Source organism: Colletotrichum phormii (genome assembly GCF_030913505.1).
Source record: "Colletotrichum phormii strain CBS 102054 chromosome Unknown BDP81scaffold_4, whole genome shotgun sequence".
NCBI classification, from domain to species: Eukaryota; Fungi; Ascomycota; class Sordariomycetes; order Glomerellales; family Glomerellaceae; genus Colletotrichum; species Colletotrichum phormii.
In genome coordinates this window covers 2,471,506-2,488,640 of record NW_026851446.1, presented here as the reverse complement: position 1 = coordinate 2,488,640, position 17,135 = coordinate 2,471,506, and the positions used below count along the sequence as shown (strand labels likewise).

Here is a 17,135-nt window from a genome sequence, read left to right as displayed (position 1 = left end):
GCAGGCGGTAGCTCCGTCGCATCCACAAAGCTTTGACCAATGACAATTCTCCGCTTTCAACTTGCTTAGTCACACTGTACGTCTCGCCATGATTCACACTCATTTAAACAGTGCCAATCCCCACGTCACCCACTGCCCCCAGAACCCCTGCTCAATTGGGGAAGCTGTGGCGTCACAAGCTCCCGAGCTTTTCGAAATGTTGAGGGCTGCAGCTTCGTGGCTTCACCTCAGTCCATCGACCAGACGGCCGTGTTGATTTGCGCACTGCTCAACACCACAATCAGCCACGATGCCTCCCAAAGCAGCCCCTCGACCAAGGGAGTTTGTCCATCCCGAAGCTGGACATGCTCGAAAGAAGTCAGTTATCGCACTTTCTTTGCCTCTGCTTTCATGAAAACTAGACAAGACCCCTCCACTAACAGCAACTCTCAACAGGCCCCCCAGCGCTTTCGCTATCGAGCCCATCACGGCATTCTACTGCTTCCTGGTTGCCAACATCATCTCTGCCCTCTACGCTCCGATCCAAGACTGCGATGAAACATTCAACTACTATGAACCGACCCATTACCTGTCCCATGGATATGGCTTGCAGACGTGGGAGTATTCCCCCATCTACGCCATCCGCAGCTGGCTCTACGTTGCTATGCATGCCGTAGTTGGCAATATCCGCCGGTTGATGCCACAGTCCACCAAGGCAAGTACATCGTGGCACCACAGGATACCATATGCGACCAATTGCTGACCATAACCAGGTCGGAGAGTTCTTCTTCATCCGCTATGTACTCGCATTCAGCTGCGCCCTGTGCCAGACCCTTCTCTTTCGTGTCATTAGCCTCACTCTCAACGCGCGCATCGGTCTATTCTTCATCCTAGCCACCGTCTTCAGCCCTGGAAACTTCCATGCAAGCACTGCATACCTGCCCTCCAGCTTTGCCATGTACATGGCTATGTTGGGTGCTTCGTCCTTCATGAACTGGCGGGGTGGTCTCAAGACTGCTCAAGGCATCTTTTGGTTTGCTGTTGGTGCGGTCGTGGGATGGCCCTTTGCCGCGGCACTCTGCGCACCATTCCTCATCGAGGAGGCTCTTTTCGCTGCATTGAGTGATACGGACCGCTTGCTTGAAGCTATCATGCGTGTGGTGAGGGGTGTCGTTGCGGGCCTCATCGTTCTTGTAAGTCCTTCCACTCGTTCCTTTGGGAATAGTCAATGTCTAATGCTAGCTAGTTCTTCGACGGCGTTATCAACACTTTCTTCTACAAGGAAATCGAGGTCGCAGCTTGGAACATTGTGAAGTACAACATCTTCTCGGAATCCGGCGGGCCTGAACTGTACGGCACAGAACCTTGGACCTTTTACTTCCGCAACCTGACCCTGAACTTCAACATCTGGTTCGTGCTTGCGCTCGTCTGCCTTCCTCTATTCTTGCTACAGAAGATCATCTCCCCTTCTGGCCAGGGATTCCAGACCGGCCTCCGTGCACTGGTCTTCATCTCGCCTTTCTACCTGTGGCTCGGCATTTTCACTCTGCAGCCTCACAAGGAAGAGCGCTTCATGTACCCTGCGTACCCCTTCCTTGCCCTGAACGCAGCCATGTCTCTGCACATTGTTCTTACCGCGCTCGGCAATTCCGATCCAAAGACCCTCGTTGGCAAGATCCCTGCCAAGCTCAAGCTGTCCTTGGTCATGATTACCCTGCTTCTGTCCTTCGATATCAGTCTGGCTAGAGTGTACGGCATTTGGTCTGCCTACTCCGCCCCGCTGAGTCTTTACAAGCCCCTCGGGGCTGGTGTCAGTGGTCAAGAAGGCCTCGGTGTACGTGGCGACAATGTCTGCTTCGGCAAGGAGTGGTATCGCTTCCCGTCATCTTACTTCCTGCCTCGCGATATGCACGCAAAGTTTGTTCGCTCCGAGTTCAGGGGTTTGCTCCCGGGTGAATTCTCCGAGGCTCGCACTGGATTTGGTTTCTGGAGCGGTACCTGGATGCCCACAAATGGCATGAACGACAGAAATGAAGAGGACATGGGCAAGTACGTTGACCAGCGATTTTGTGGTTTCATGGTCGACACACAATACCCTGAACGAACTGCTCCCCTGCCTCCGAACGAGCCCGACTACATCGCCGATGAAGAGAACTGGGAGATCGTCAAGTGCATCCCCTTCTTGGATGCGGAGAATACCCATGTTTTGGCCAGAGCGCTCTACGTTCCCGACCTTCCTTTCGTCCCAGAGCAGTTCAAGCGGAAATGGGGACGTCACTGTCTGCTCAAGCACAAGAAATGAGGCGGTCCTTTCTCAGGGTTGTACCATTGAAGTGTTTGAGCCCCCCTTTGGAGAAGTTTGAGGCTGTCCAGAGGAGCTGCCTTTGCGATTGGGCCAAGGATCTTGGCAAGTAATCGACATCATCCAACGATCAATCATCTCGATAGCGATACGGTCACATCTGTTACTGGATGTATCCAGGATATGAAGGTGGGAGAAGCCCAAGGGACAGATAATGATTCAGAAGGATAATAGCCTGTATCGGGCGGTTGTTTGTCTCAGCGACAGCCTGAACTACACCCGCACTTCCCAGGCTTGCAAGTCGAGAGAAGGCTGTGAGCAGGAAGACTTATCCAGCTAAAGTGCAAAGCAAAACACACTCCAGGCTCCAAAGCCACCTGTGGAAGGAGCCGCTCATACTTCCTGACAAGGAAATCACATGTGGTCACCTAGAGAGCTTTGCAAACCAAGGGCCCAGAGTTGCGCTCATCAATAAAGAACATATATACTCACGCATTGCTGTTCTACCTCTTAGAAGTTCAGACATTGACATACAATCATATTCTGGGACAGGATTGCTCTGGAACATTTCCATGGGAGGCCATTGACTGAATTTAACAGATGACCGACAGGCCCCGCTTCCACATGCTCGTCTTCTTCTCCGTCCCTTCGTAGACATCGTCAAGCTCCTCCTCAGGTCGTCTTCCCATATCGAGATCAACACTGTGCAGGTCGACGCCGAATCCCCAATCTTTGGTATAGACTTTCCAGAACAAGAAGAGGGAGATGGTGATGGGAGCCGCCAAGTATCCCTGGAAGAAGGACTCTGCGCTCGGCTTTCCTCCGACAGGCTATCAAGCATTAGCAAGAGAACCACACAAGTTGTGAAAGGCGAGACAAGGGGACTTACAAAGAGAGAAGAATAAAACGTCGCAGCAAGCGAACAACAAACCAAAAACACACCAACATAACTTCCCACCACACCCAACGCAGACCTCCACGGAATCTCCTCCAGACTCCTCCCTTGCACCCTCCACGCCTTACGGAAACGAATATGCGCAATCATGATACTCACGTACGCGAACTGGCCCGATAGACCCGTCACGGCGAGCAGCCAGTTGAAGACGGTCTTGCTGTCGGCGGCGACGGTGATGAAGGAGATGAAGCCGAAGGCGACTTGGAGGGCGACGCAGTAGATGGGGCGGCCGGACTTGTCGATTTTGGCAAATATGGCTGGGGCGCGGCCTGATTGGGCGAGGGCTTGGAGGACGCGGGTTGAGCCGTAGGTGCAGCTGTTTGCGACGGAGATGACGGCGCAGGTGATTACTGTTGTAAGTGTCAGATACTAACTCGGAGGTACAGCTTAGATAGGTAATTTTGGAGCGGGGCGCATCACACGTACCGCCATTGATGATGTGAGGAAGGATTTGGATTCCTGCAAGCTGGACGGCCAGGACAAAGGGGGAGGCTTTTGTGTTTGCGCCGCTGGCGCCGAGGAGGACGTCGCTATCTGAGGGGACGATGAGGCCCAGGATGAAGATGTTGAGGATGTAGAAGAGGGTAATGCGCCAGAAGACTTGGCGGGTGGCTTTCGGGAGGGTTTTGCGCGGGTTTGTGGCTTCGGCGGCGGCGAGGCCTACCATTTCGGTACCGCCGAAGGAGAAGGCTGGAAGGCTATTACTATTCTGAAGGTCCCACAGTACAGGGTGGAAGTGACTTACCGGCTGTGACAAAGACGGAGCAGAATCCTTGGAAGCCGTTTCTGAAGGCGCCTGGATCGTGCCAGTATTGCGCGCCGATGTAGCCTCGCGGGTCTGTGGGCACGCCTCCGGCGTTGATTATGATGCCTAGTATGATGAAGCCGATGCAGGCTATGATCTTGACGATGGCGAGGATGAATTCGACTATAGGCAAAGTTAGAGAGAGCGATTTCCGAATTCTATGAAGTAAGGGAACTTGCCTTCGCCGTATCCTCGAACCCCAAAGACTTGGATGATGATCAAGATTGACATGAAGACAGCGCACCACACGCCGGGATTGACTTCGTCTCTGCTCTTCCAGAACTCGATTGTGATGCCGGCGGATGTGATTTCGAAGGGGAGGGTGACCATCCATCCGATGCAGTACTCCCATCCCATGGCAAAGCCCCTGGGCAGGTGTCAAAATTTGGCTCATATCTACCTGTGCGAATACGCAGTTGTAGAGGAACTCACCAAGCTGGGTCGATGAAGCGAACGGCGTACTCATAGAAAGCTCCGTTGACTGGGTAGATGATGGCTAGTTCTCCAAGAGCTTGGACGGTACACATCATCATGCAGCCAATGATGATGAAACCTATGAGCTGCAGTCTATTCAGTTTTACCTCAAGCGGATTGGCAATGTTGATGCTGAGATGCTTACCAGAGCAGCTGGACCTCCTGTCCTCAATGCGCCTCCAGTTCCGACGAAAAGACCTGCACCGATAGAACCTCCTGAGAGGAGAGCATCCAGTTAGATTCTGGGTGGTGTAAGAGACGAGTGACATACCAATCGCAATCATCTGCATATGCCGACCCTTGAGCGCCCTCGACAACTGCCGGTTCTGGGGCTCGCTCTCCCCCTCGCTATTGCTAGACGTGGGCTGAACAGCCGCCTCGCTAGCGACGTCGAGTTTCTTCTCTTCTACAGTCATTGTGGAAAATGGTCAAGTAGGAATTAAAATCGATTGATCTATATAACTCCAGAGCTCAGAATCTACGCGGCCTTCATCCGTTTAAAGTATTCTATAATTTGCCTGAACGAATGCGACTTTATCTTCGCACGCGATTTCGCACCCCTCAACTGCGTCAACCCCCAGTCTCGAATGGCGCGCAAGCAACACCATCCTTATCAGTATCCCTGGGAATGTTCAGGGTGCCGGTATCAGAGCGTTGCTGCGCAGATGCTTAGCGATTGTTGGTGAGTTGGGATCGACGTCACCGGGGGCGCCGGTTTACGACGAATGTGGAGTCTTTATCAACAGGAACTCTGAGCTCGAAGCTGATACATCATAGAGCTCTCTTCCTCTCTACCTCCAAACTTCCCCGCAAAGTCCTTTCAGGTGCAGAACCATTTGAAAGAGAGCATGGACGATTTCGAAAGATCAACCTTGACGAGGTATGTATCGTGTTACAGCGCGTTGATGTTGGTGGTGGGCAATAGGCACATCAAAACCACGAACAGGTTGCAACTATTTCGGTCCGGTTTGAATATGTGATGAAGATAAGATGTAATCCCGGCAGATCAAGTACGATGCCCCGAGGACGATAAAAGGGGAAGGCAGGGGACCTGATAAGAGATGTCGGGGTGATGTTGGAAGATGGTAGGGTCGTATCGGAGGGGTGCCCGGTAAGTGGGTCCGATACGGAGTCGTCTCCGGTCCATCTTACTGAGTGCTTCCCGGATGAGGTAATAGCAACCTACGCCACGTGCGCTTCCCCTCACGGACGAGCCGTAGCTTATCTACGCCCGCTTCTGCGGCCCACGGCCAGCGACGACACACCTATCCGATAGCCAGTTGGCTTTGATGCCGTTGTGGCCGTTGAGAGTTCAGGACGCCCGAACTTGCGGATGAGCATAGAGTTTCTAAACTGACAGCGAATCACTCTCTTCGCCATGGAGTTCCAAGACTGAAGCGTGATCACTCATCCACTGGGATCACCATGCATCTACTTCCGGGTATCGGACGTATACTAGACTAGTTGCGGTGGTGTCTGGATGGGCATAGCTCCGAAACGGCACGATCCGGTGCGATAGAGGTTGGGCATTTATGTAGAGCAACCCTTATGCCATCTCCTCATATCTACCAATTCCATCAGTGTATCTCTTCACAACTCAAAGTACTCTCTTCGTAACCCTGCAACCATCATATCCCCCATCACACCATAACCAGAGACACAACACTGCCCCTGCGCCAAAAAAAAAATGAAGTCCTCTTTGGGACTCTTTGCCGCCAGGCGGCCGTGGGGTACCACGATAGCCGTCAGATCGGATAAGCGCGCCTACGGCAAGCCAACAAAGCCAAGACAGTCCCTCGGCGCCGCCAACTCACCACACGTCACAATAAACGACGCAACTCCCTTGACATTGAAGCCAGCTCTGACAACGACAAAGACAAAGAGGAAGCCCGTCGATGGGTTCCCATTGTCCGGCATGCCAACAGGCACGCTCCTACGGTCTCTCCTCGTCACCACAATCTCCTCCAACCGCTTCCTCCTCATCCCCGCACTGAAAATCTTATCTTTCCTCGCCAAGCCGGGCCGGACGATCTTCTTCGATGTCGACCGCAACCCCGTCTTGCACAAGATTCTCCGAAAGACTTTTTATGATCAATTTTGTACTGGTGAGACGGCACAGGAGACCAAGGCGTGTGTGCAAAGTCTCAAGGACTTGGGGTTCAGGGGTGTGATTCTTACGTATGCTAAGGAGACTGTGTTTGATCACTTGACGCAGTCTTCTGTTGAGCATGGGAAGCTTGTTGGTGCGTCGGCGGATGGGTTTGATGAGGATATTGAGTCGTGGAAGAAGGGTACTCTTGAGACTGCTGCGCAGATCGAGGAGGGTGACTACTTGGCCATCAAGTAAGGCAGTTCCATGAACATCAAGAATAAATGTACTAACAGCAACACAGGCTGACTGGTGCCGGCCGTGCCGTCACTACCTCATTTGCAAACAATGAGCTACCGCCACAGCAAATGCAAAACGCCCTGACTGATATTGCGACGATATGCAAGCAGCGTGGTATCAAGATCATTGTCGATGCCGAATCAACTCACTTCCAAAAGACCATCGACAGGGTAACACTCGAACTCATGCGTCGCTTCAACACGAATGGAGTTGCGTCTATCTACAACACTTACCAGGCCTACCTTAAGCACACACCCGATAACATCACGAACCACCTCACCGAAGCTGACAAGGACGGATTCACCCTCGGACTCAAGCTTGTTAGGGGAGCCTATATCCTCTCTGACAACAGATCAATGATTCATGACACAAAAGAGGACACCGACCACGCGTATAACTACATCTCTCAAGGGGCCGTGAAGCGCAGCATCGGCGAGTTTGGCACATCAAAGGCTTTCCCGTCAGTCGACCTATTCCTGGCAAGTCACAACAAGGAGAGCCTCTTCGCCTCCTTGAAGCTACACCAAGACCGCGTCAAGAACGGCATCCCCACCGTTCCGATATCGTTTGGCCAGCTCCATGGCATGTCGGATCAAGTCAGCTTCTCGTTGCTGCAGACGAAGAGCGAAGAAAGCCCTGCTGTGTTCAAGTGCTCTACTTGGGGCACTATGAGCGAGTGCTTGGCGTACTTGCTTCGCAGGGCTGTGGAGAACCGGGATGCGGTGTTGAGGACGACTGATGAGCATACTGCTGTGAAGAGCGAATGCTGGAGGCGGATGAAGTCAGTGTTTGCGGCTTGATGTGGATTGGGAATTGATGGTCTGGGCCGTACAGACGGCCCCTCCAACTACTGACACCCAGAGGAATTGTAGGCCATACCCACCAACTTCCTCCTTCCATACACATACGCAATTCAATGCCATATTATTGAGCTTCGTACTGACTTAAGGCTTGCCCTTCTAACGTGTATACCAACAGGAATGGTATAATATCAATGAATTGCAACGCAACGGCCGGTGGTCCAAGACACAACAAATCTTCCAGCAAACCCCTTTTTCTATACTAGACGGAAGCTCATGCATTAAATTATTGACCCAGAACCTGACCCCAGTGTAACTCTTAGTTCGAGGAGTACGAACTACCTCTTGAATGTGCCTGGTCGGCTTGAAAATCACTTCTCATCTCTAACCAAAGATATCCGCCCCCTACCTGCTCAATAGCGCTGACCTCCCACCCGAAGCTGGGACATACATTACTAAGTGCCTATTTGTGAATGACTAGGATGAATTTTCCGTCGAACAATCATATACAGTTCCATCAAAATGTAGAATAGACGCATCGGACGTATCGAAGGAGTACTCCTGTATGGTATTGTCGACAATGCCATAGAGGTGTCCGTCCATTGTTGTCGCAATAGCCGAAAACTTTGCCACTTCACCCCCAGACTTTTCGAGCGTGATTTGGTTCATCGTCTCATTTCTCTGGCCTATTACTCGGCCAGTTATCGTTCCATCGGGGTTGAGGGCCAAGTAGATGCTGTCCAGCCAATTATTTCGCATCGTAACAGCAAATTGAGGCGTCGCCATAGATGATGAGCCTTGGGGCTTGAGAACATTGGCTAGAATAGCTTCATCTGAAATACATGAACATCTTAGCATTTTCTCGTTCCAAAGTTCAGCGGGGTGTGCGTGTTTTTACTTTGGCTGTTCCATCCCTGACCATCCCATCTGTCTTCAACCATGCTGAACTCTGAAGTCGTTGCAGTGTTCGAGCCTACGGCTTGAGCAACCAAGCCAATGCCATCAAGTACAACACCTCCGAATTGTGTGATCATTGCCAGGCTTAAATTGGTTGTCAAATTCGGTATCTGATCCAGCTCGCTTGGGACGTAAGAAGCACTGTCATTGGCGACATAAAGGTTCTTGTCTTGGTCTTTGTAAGCAACAAGTCGATTGACTAGTAGAGTACCGTTAGGCACCGATTGATCATTTTCGGTGGAAAATCGCTTTGTCAATGTTGCTGCAAGCTGTGAGCCCTGGTCGGCTCTGAGGAGTGCCTTCGCCGTCCCGCCATGCTCAGAATACCACACTGCGCCGCCTTTCCAACTATCATCCCTTACGTCGTGTAAATATCCGTCAGTACCAAGATAGAAAAGGCAGGTGTCGCCACAGCTATAATCCGCGCAAGAAATTGCTGCCATTGGAGCACCGTTAGGAAGATCAACCTTGTCGTCCGTATACTTGAAGTAGGACGTAAGGTTGTTGGTCTTCCACTCTGTTGACCCCGTTGACGATGCCAAAGAATAACGCGCCATTAGCGCGCCGGTATCATCTTGAAAAAAGACAGTCTTTTGAAAGTTTGCGCCAATTGTTCGATTCGCCGCTGCTAGTCTTGATGTGCTGAGAATGCAGCCTGTGGTAGCCTTGGTGGTATTATCCCGGCGGCTGAGCAAGCCTCCAGCAACACCACCAGCGATGGCGCCGATCAGTATCACAAGGCCGACAATAAGTATTATGATGAATACTCGTCGTGAAAGGCCACAGATGGTGGCTCTCTTCCCAGGTTTGGCTGTTGAGTCATGTCTGTCGTTTTGATGGGAATCGGCTAGCTCGTGGCTAGGTTGGTCCAGTTTCTGGCGCAAGTCCGAAGTCCGTTGAAGATACTGACTCTCTGTACTCCACGTGCCCGTTGCATGACCATAATGTGCCTCAAGGCCGGCCTCTGGTAGACGAGGATCTACCTCAAGTGTGCTGTAAGCCTGCGCGCCAGCCATTGCCAACGCGGCATGAGTCGTGACAAGTGTTGTAGATTTTTGATGGATGCGCAGTGACAAGACGCCAGGTTGGAAAAACTAAAGAAGAGAAGTCTGAGAAAATGAGAAAAGCTAGAACCTTAGGATCATGTGCTAGCCTAACCCAAGATTCCCGGCTCCTAGTGATTTGAAATCCCTTCCACTAGTGTTCAGAATCAATCCAACTGGGATTCACAGCTTCCACTTTTGAGGGAAGCATCCTTGTCCTGGCTGTACCTGTGCCTGCAGCCTGCAGCCTGCACAAGGCTATCCGAAACTTCAAGGATTGCTTATTGTAAAGTTGCTTCGCAAACTTACTTTCGTCAGGTAAAATCAGGCTCGCCATCGTCAGTGATTATGCACCAGGTGACCAGATGTGCTCCTTCGGGGAGTGAAGATCGACACAGCTGAATGATTGCGCCCCAATTTCCCTACTGCTTTCATTCTTCCTGTAATGGCAGCGTATCAACGGTTGTAGTCGATGAGCAGGCAGCTGCAGGCTGGCATATCTATGGACATAAAGTGGCACACCATGAACAGGACAGGGCTTTGATACCCGCAGCCCAGCCGCCGTTAGACGAGGGCATCATGCGTGCGGCAAGCCAGATAACGTTTCTCACGTCAGCTTGGGCGAGAATCACCTGTGTCAATTCCAAATCATTATCTTCCAAGTTCCCTCGGGTTAGAGGGTTCTCATCTGTGGAAGCAGGCTGCAGTTCGAGATCTTTCTTGTAGTAGTAAAATCAGGCTAGCAGATAAAGTACGGGTTTGGATTTGGGATGAATATTTGTTACCGGGGTTTATATCCAAGTCCCACTTCTCAATGCGAAGTCTTTTTTTCCTAAACCAATGGAATGCGCCACAGTTAGACGGGTATTAGAACAACCGCCTGAAGTCGGTGGTGTTGGTCACAGGGATACCCGAACAGGAAAGAGGCCTGACCGTCTCCGAAAAACGAGATCACGGGTCGGAGGAATCAAAATAAAGGCTGCTGAAGGAAGAGAGCAAAGTCTACACGAGGTTATGCGAAAGCTTCTACAGGAATCAACATGTGTCATTTGCCAATGTTAATGTCTTTGTCTGAACTGAGCATTCATCTGGGAACCGATCATTCAAGTTGCGGAGGAATCCCTGTTGGAGGTTCGCAACTCGGGCCGAGTGGGTTCCCTCCGGTATGATGTGGAGCAATATCCGTACACCGTTGAAGTGACCAGGATGAAGTCCCACCATGCAGAATCGCGCCAAATGTGACCAGATACATGACCAACGTTGACTTGCCCCCAGAAATTGATAACCGCTCGACTTCCACCGTCCCTTTGTTCAGATCTGCGAAGTCCTTTTGTCTTTGGCTACCGAAGAGGCGCACAGGGAGCCCGTTGTAGCCTCCATAGCGCCAACACGACCTCACCCCGCCAAGGGAGCGATTCTACGACTGGTCCTTCCCAAGCACCGAACAAAGGCCATTGATTTCTGTCAAGAAAGCAACTATGCTTAAATCGCAGCCACTATCGAGTCACGACACAATCCCTGGGTTAGTCTACTACGCTATGGATACTTCACGCGATACCGGGGCACCCTTAGTCACTAGGAAGAAGACGTACGCCACAGAGGAGGTCTGGGACTGCCACCGTTCTATCATTGCCAAACTCTACCAGGACGAGAAGATGTCGTTGAAGCAAGTTAAACAGATTATGGAACGTGATTACAGCCTCTATGCCACGTGAGCTTCGCCTGAAAGCGCTGTATGAAAATTCATTGAGGAGCTAACGACATCCGCAGTGAGAGAATGTTCAAGACTCGACTTCGTAGTTGGGGACTCGAAAAGAAACTCAAGGAGTCTGAGGCTTTGCATATAGCCCAGCTCAAGCGGGAGCGTGAGGCCATGGGCAAGGAATCGGAGTTCTATATACGAAACCAGAGAGTTCACTGGGAAAGAGTTGCGCGCTATCTAGACAGACGCCCCGACTTGTGCCACAAGCTTCGTACTTCCACCCAAACGCCAGCCAATTCGGACCTTGACATAATATGCCGGACACCCTCTCCGCCACTTGACCTGCCCGCTTTCATAGGAGGACCCCCTGAAATACGGCTACCTGAAGAAATGCTACGGATCTTCAAGGGCTATTTTGAAAGGGGCCTGGAGGGCGAGTGGGCAATAGAAGAAGAAAAGATACATGGGTTCGATGATAAATTCAGCCAGCTGCGAGTCATTGAAATGCGCACTGATCTGGATAATACAATAACCTTATTATGGTCGAACAAGCTAGAGGCCGCATTCTGCGCCCTGAACAACAGCCTCGACTCGCTGGCATACTCGATTAAAGAGCAAGATCCGCTCCTCTTTTACATCTTGTCATACCGCACCATTCAGCTTGGGCCTAGGATATCCGATACTGTGGTTGCTTTCATCCACAGAATGCACGAGACGATATTAGGCCCTCAACACCCCCTTGCTCTTGTTTGGGGCAGGTTCAAGTGCCTGCCACTGGAACTTCGTGCTACCACTCTCAGCAAGATGGCTGGCAGTAGCATCCAGCTTCTCAAAGGGAAACAGGGGATCCTGAACAGGGTAGTAGCACTGGCCCTCGGCTCGACGTCAACCATTCTCGACAAACCGGGTGAGACAGACGTAAGCCAATTTAGCGAGCTCTTATCCAAGTACACTGCAGCTAGTGAAGCGCACTGGGCAGAGGGTAACTACCAAAACTCATGCGAATGTCTCTCGGTTGTAGCCGGGATTTATTCGTGGGGGCAAGAGTATGAGCTGGCGAAGGAAGCACTGGCGCGCGCACACTCTCTGGTTCAGGCACGGGACAACAAAGGAAATCCTGAAAGGCCGTGGCTTTTATTAGAGCTCTCTCACTACGAAGTGATGGCTCGGCTATGCTATCAGACTGGTTCAGTTGACGAGGCTGTCGCATATGGGTGCAAGACATACGAACATGCAGCAGAGCATTTTCAGAGACAAGACAAGCACCAATCGCTGAGAGCCATCCGAAACCTCATCGACCTCTATCGTTCGGCTGGCCGAAGAGATGAAGCTGAGAGGTGGTGTGACATACTGATTGCAAACATGTCGAGAAAGAGGCAAATGTAGAGTGGCGACTCGCATGCATCGCTGTTGGGAGTTGATACCACTGTATCCCATTGACTGCTGGATGGCGTCAGTACATCCATCTCCAGTCTTTCTCTAACTGTGCTCTATCTCGAAATCATTTATAGACAGATATAAGTTAATTAGAGTTACATCAATTTACAGTTCGTTATGTTCCATTATGATATTACGTATACATTTATTGACGCCATTTCGCAATTGATGGGATAGATCACTGATAGAATAATGTGGCTCTCATCTGGCCACGGCCGTTGATCCGTCAACACACAGTTCACTTTAGGGACAACTGACAGTGAGTTCATAAGCACATGGGCACAATGGTTTAAGTTTCTCAACGATAGTATTGTTCTTTTGTTAAACTACTCCAAATAATCTCCTTGCTTTATTTTTAGCAGTCCGTGACATTGAAGCCAGCAGCCAAAACCAACTTGTCGGAGTCGGCAGTGATATCCACAAAAGGGAAGGTAGAACGGTTGCCAGCCACATCAAACTCATTGAGGTCGTGGAAGTACTCGTGCGAGATGTAAATGCTGTTGCCAATCTGCACAGCAGCAGTCGGCGACGCCCACGTCGCAATATCAGTCGTCGAGTTGTCCATTACCTTGCCAATGTACTGCACCGACTCGAAGCCATCCTTGGAGGCCCAGAGGGTGATGGCCTGCAGCCCGTTCTCAGAGCATAGCAGGACATCGCGGTTGTAGCGAGCCGGGTTCAGCAGGCCGTCGCAATCGAGATCGCTGGCGGTGTAGGAGCCGTCCGCGGGCCAGGTCATGCTGATGTTGGTGGGCGCCGGGCTGGAGGAGCCGACGTCGAAGGAGAGGAAGGTGCCGAGGTAGGGCGCGGTGATGACGAGCTTGTTGGTGGCCTCGTGGAAGATGATGCCGAGGTACATGTACTTGCTGGACGAGCTCGGCTCGCCAATGTACCAGCTTGAGAGTTCGCCGGCCTTGGTGATCTTGGCGATGGCGGGGACGTGGAAGACTGAGGGGACGTAGGCGTTGCCGTCCTTGTCCTCTGCAAAGTCTTGGTATCCTCCGCCGGTTGAGTTGTCGATTGCCAGCTTGGACGTGAAGTCTGCCAGGTCAACCGTGTACGCGGCCGAGTTTGTGTTGGTATCCCAGCGGATGACCTTGTTGCCGCCGGTCATGTTCGAGCCGGAGGTCGCAAAGGGTTCTCCGCTGTTGGCAGAAATAAGGATTGACTCGGTCGTTGCATCATAGTCGATGCCGGATACGTGGTAAGGGTCTAGGCCAGTGATGCCGTCGAAAGAAAGGATGTCGTAGGTTGCCTTGTAAGGGTCGTAGACAAGAACGGTAGAGTTGAAGTTGGCACTAAAGTTTGGGCGACCAGGTTAGGATATGAGATGTGACGAGATCTGATGTCGGAGGGTTGCAATACAACCATACCTTATGTAGAGCTTGCAGTGAATAGGGTCCCAATCCAGATTCTCGGGATAGAGCTTAAAGTTCTCGATTTCGAATGTGCCGCTAACAGCTGCGCAGTGTGCAGTTTCTGCGAGCTTGAAAGGGAACGCGGAGACAACAGATGCCAAGGCGGCAACGCCCGTCAAGCTTTTTGAAAGAGTGGAGTGCATCGTGAGAGAGGCAATGAGTTTTGATGAACGAATGTATTGGCTTGAGGTCCTTGTTACGGTCGAAGTGAGAGTGAAGAGACTATGAACATGAATCTGCGAGGCAAGAGTTCCCCGTCCTTTTTATCGTTCATTTCCTCGTCCCCTGATGATCGCCTCCCCAATTACACGAAATATCCAGTCAAGACCGTTGGACGGTTGAACCAGTCAGTCCACTGCGTGGTGGAAGACTCGGGAAGCCCGTATAGTGACTCCATGGAGCCTCAACAGGCATAGACCTGGGATGATCGTCTGTCAAATCCATCAGCTAAGCCCTTCTTGGCAACCGCGCGGATGAGGGCGCCTATAAGAAGCCTATAAAACAGGTTGCTAAGCGGGGCTGAATGCTTGTTTGTTGGGTCAGTGTTACGAGCAGGTCAAGGCAACCAACTGTGGCACAAAGCAAAAGCTTCGATAATGATGACTCCGCATCATTTTCCCTTGTTCTGCATTATATAGCTACGCGCCCACAGTGACAAGTTGCGGCGGGCGTAACGGTCAGGCCTGAAGCCTAATCGTGTAAGTGAAGCATTTGCTGGAATAACCGCACGAAGTTTTCCTAATCCAGCGCGGAACGCCGCCCACATCCCGAGAACCTACGGCAGACTGCAAGAGGCACTCCGCCAAAATACTTTTTTCATACGTCAAAGCAGAAATCGAATTTTACAGTCACCCCACCACCGCTTATTAAACTTTATACTAGTAGGATAAACCATAAATATGGTTTACGTAGAATTACGGCTTAAAACATATTATTAATTAAGTTTAGAGGACCCCGTATAGTGATATATAAAATTACGTACTACTATAAACTATTACAAAAATTCTTCCTTCTCATTATATCTTTTGTCACGGTAGCAGGCAGGTTGTTTGGCAGGTGGTGTTGAAGTGCGGAAGTGGAATTGGGCGGGTATGCTCGGACCAGAACGAGCAATCTGGACCCATAATAATCTGGGTGAGACCAACCAATGAGAATGCAGGAATCCAAGTGCCTCAGATGAGGGATATTCCTGGCTGCATCTGGAAAGGAGAAAACGCAACATAGACAACAATATGATCACGATAATCCACGACAGGTGGATGCTGGGCAGGCGGATCAGACAATATATTGCTACGGGCAGGCTCTATCCTAAGCAGGTACAGGCTCTGTTGACAAGACGTAGCTCAAGGAGCTACGTTTCTGGACATGCGCGACAGAATACAGGATGCAGGGTTTTATCCAGCCTCAGGCTTACGTAACCCGGCCACCGGATTACTCAACACCAACCTCAAGGTTGGGGGCTAGGACAGCGGGTCTGTGACACAATTGCTAATAATTAATGTAACGTGGTTCATCAGTCAGCGACGAATATCAGTCAGCGACGAACTTTTTCCCAAATGCGGTTTGCATTAAACCACTCCAACCTGACGCGTAATAACTCCACAACCATTATGCCAATTTACACACAAGAAGACAAGATACTTCTAGCCATCGAGACTATCCGATCAGCCCGCGCCGCCGGCCGAAAACTAAGTGTATTGCGTGCTGCGAAGACTTACGGTGTCCCCGAAAGTTCCGTACGCCATAGAATGAACGATCGACCCCGACGCGAACGTGCCCAACCCCAACGACATAAACTTGATGCGATCGAAGAGAAAGCGCTTTTCTAATACGTTATTGAGCAGGATCAAAGAGGGTTTCCCTTGCGTCTCGCTGGTGTGGAAGATATGGCCAATCTCCTGCTACGAGCGCGTAATGGCAAGCCTGTTGGCAAGCGATGGGCCAGGCGGTTTGTGGACTCGCAGCCTGCTCTGAAAACCAAGTTTAATCGTCCATACGATTATCAAAGGGCTCTTGAAGAAGATCCTGAGGTTATATCAAAGTGGTTTGCGCTGTTACGCAATATGATGGCCAAGTATGGCATCCAAGAGGGGGACCTATATAATTTCGACGAAACTGGCTTTATGATGGGCATGATCACCGCGTCAATAGTAGTAACACGCGCTGATCGACGCGGCAAAGCAAAGTCTGTCCAGTCTGGCAACCGTGAATGGGCTACAGTCATTGAATGTATCAATTCGGGCGGGTGGTGCATCCCTCCGTTCGTGATTGTCAAAGGCGCATATCACCTTGCTAGTTGGACCACGGAATCAGGTTTTCCTAGCGACTGGGTTATCAAACCTACTAATAATGGATGGACGGATAATCAGACGGGTCTTGACTGGATTAAACACTTCGACAAACATACTAAGAACCAAACGAAGGGCGTCTACCGGATGCTTATTATCGACGGCCACGAGAGCCATTTATCGGCCGAATTCGACAATTACTGCAAGCAGAACAATATTATAACCGTCAGTATGCCTGCACATTCGTCACATCTACTACAGCCATTAGATATTGCCCTTTGTTCGCCTTTAAAACGCGCATATGGTGATGAAATCAACCTATTCATCAAAGCCTCCATAAACCACATCACCAAGTCGGAGTTCTTTATTGCCTTCTACCAGGCCCACAACAAAGTTTTTAATGAAGAAAACATTAGGGCTGCTTTTCAAGGCGCTGGAATTTCACCATGGAACCCAGAGCATGTTATTGAAAAGCTTGATGTACGTTTACGGACGCCTACACCTCCTGTGGCCAACCCTTTAACACCACCACCTTGGCAGTCGCAAACGCCCTCTAACCCACAACAAACCGTCTCGCAGTCCAATT

General features: G+C 50.8%; 7 protein-coding genes across 7 annotated transcripts; 4 read left to right on the top strand and 3 right to left on the bottom strand.

Annotated features, from left to right (window-relative positions):
• Window positions 1–289: 289 nt before the first annotated feature.
• Window positions 290–2,281, top strand: BDP81DRAFT_458780 (Alg9-like mannosyltransferase; the record flags this gene model as incomplete). Its single annotated transcript, XM_060593458.1, has 4 exons — window positions 290–357; window positions 436–698; window positions 760–1,172; window positions 1,226–2,281. 4 exons carry the CDS (start codon window positions 290–292, stop codon window positions 2,279–2,281), a joined length of 1,800 nt encoding a protein of 599 aa, XP_060449341.1.
• A 593-nt stretch (window positions 2,282–2,874) lies between these two features.
• BDP81DRAFT_458779 (amino acid permease/ SLC12A domain-containing protein) lies at window positions 2,875–4,931 on the bottom strand (the record flags this gene model as incomplete). The annotated part of the gene is made up of 8 exons (XM_060593457.1): window positions 2,875–3,111; window positions 3,171–3,586; window positions 3,663–3,926; window positions 3,982–4,164; window positions 4,221–4,408; window positions 4,474–4,601; window positions 4,661–4,731; window positions 4,787–4,931. The coding sequence occupies 8 exons, from the start codon at window positions 4,929–4,931 to the stop codon at window positions 2,875–2,877; spliced, it is 1,632 nt and encodes a 543-aa protein (XP_060449340.1).
• A 1,199-nt stretch (window positions 4,932–6,130) lies between these two features.
• On the top strand, window positions 6,131–7,901 carry BDP81DRAFT_368756 (proline dehydrogenase). Its single transcript, XM_060586570.1, has 2 exons — window positions 6,131–6,858; window positions 6,909–7,901. The coding sequence occupies exons 1-2, from the start codon at window positions 6,203–6,205 to the stop codon at window positions 7,702–7,704; spliced, it is 1,452 nt and encodes a 483-aa protein (XP_060449339.1). The 5' UTR covers window positions 6,131–6,202; the 3' UTR covers window positions 7,705–7,901.
• On the bottom strand, window positions 7,886–9,182 carry BDP81DRAFT_420626 (uncharacterized protein). Its single transcript, XM_060589861.1, has 2 exons — window positions 8,603–9,182; window positions 7,886–8,537 (listed from the first exon to the last, which is right to left on the bottom strand). The coding sequence occupies exons 1-2, from the start codon at window positions 9,102–9,104 to the stop codon at window positions 8,182–8,184; spliced, it is 858 nt and encodes a 285-aa protein (XP_060449338.1). The 5' UTR covers window positions 9,105–9,182; the 3' UTR covers window positions 7,886–8,181.
• Window positions 9,183–11,242: 2,060 nt separating this feature from the next.
• Window positions 11,243–11,541, top strand: BDP81DRAFT_302783 (Clr5 domain-containing protein; the record flags this gene model as incomplete). Its single annotated transcript, XM_060583137.1, has 2 exons — window positions 11,243–11,415; window positions 11,475–11,541. Coding segments are annotated over 2 exons (240 nt in total), but the record flags the coding sequence as incomplete, so codon positions are not given.
• Window positions 11,542–11,910: 369 nt separating this feature from the next.
• BDP81DRAFT_280919 (uncharacterized protein) lies at window positions 11,911–12,579 on the top strand (the record flags this gene model as incomplete). The annotated part of the gene is made up of 1 exon (XM_060583001.1): window positions 11,911–12,579. A coding segment is annotated over one exon (669 nt), but the record flags the coding sequence as incomplete, so codon positions are not given.
• A 552-nt stretch (window positions 12,580–13,131) lies between these two features.
• Window positions 13,132–14,799, bottom strand: BDP81DRAFT_343143 (uncharacterized protein). The gene is made up of 2 exons (XM_060586055.1): window positions 14,217–14,799; window positions 13,132–14,141 (listed from the first exon to the last, which is right to left on the bottom strand). Exons 1-2 carry the CDS (start codon window positions 14,402–14,404, stop codon window positions 13,199–13,201), a joined length of 1,131 nt encoding a protein of 376 aa, XP_060449335.1. The 5' UTR covers window positions 14,405–14,799; the 3' UTR covers window positions 13,132–13,198.
• Between the last annotated feature and the right edge of the window lie 2,336 nt (window positions 14,800–17,135).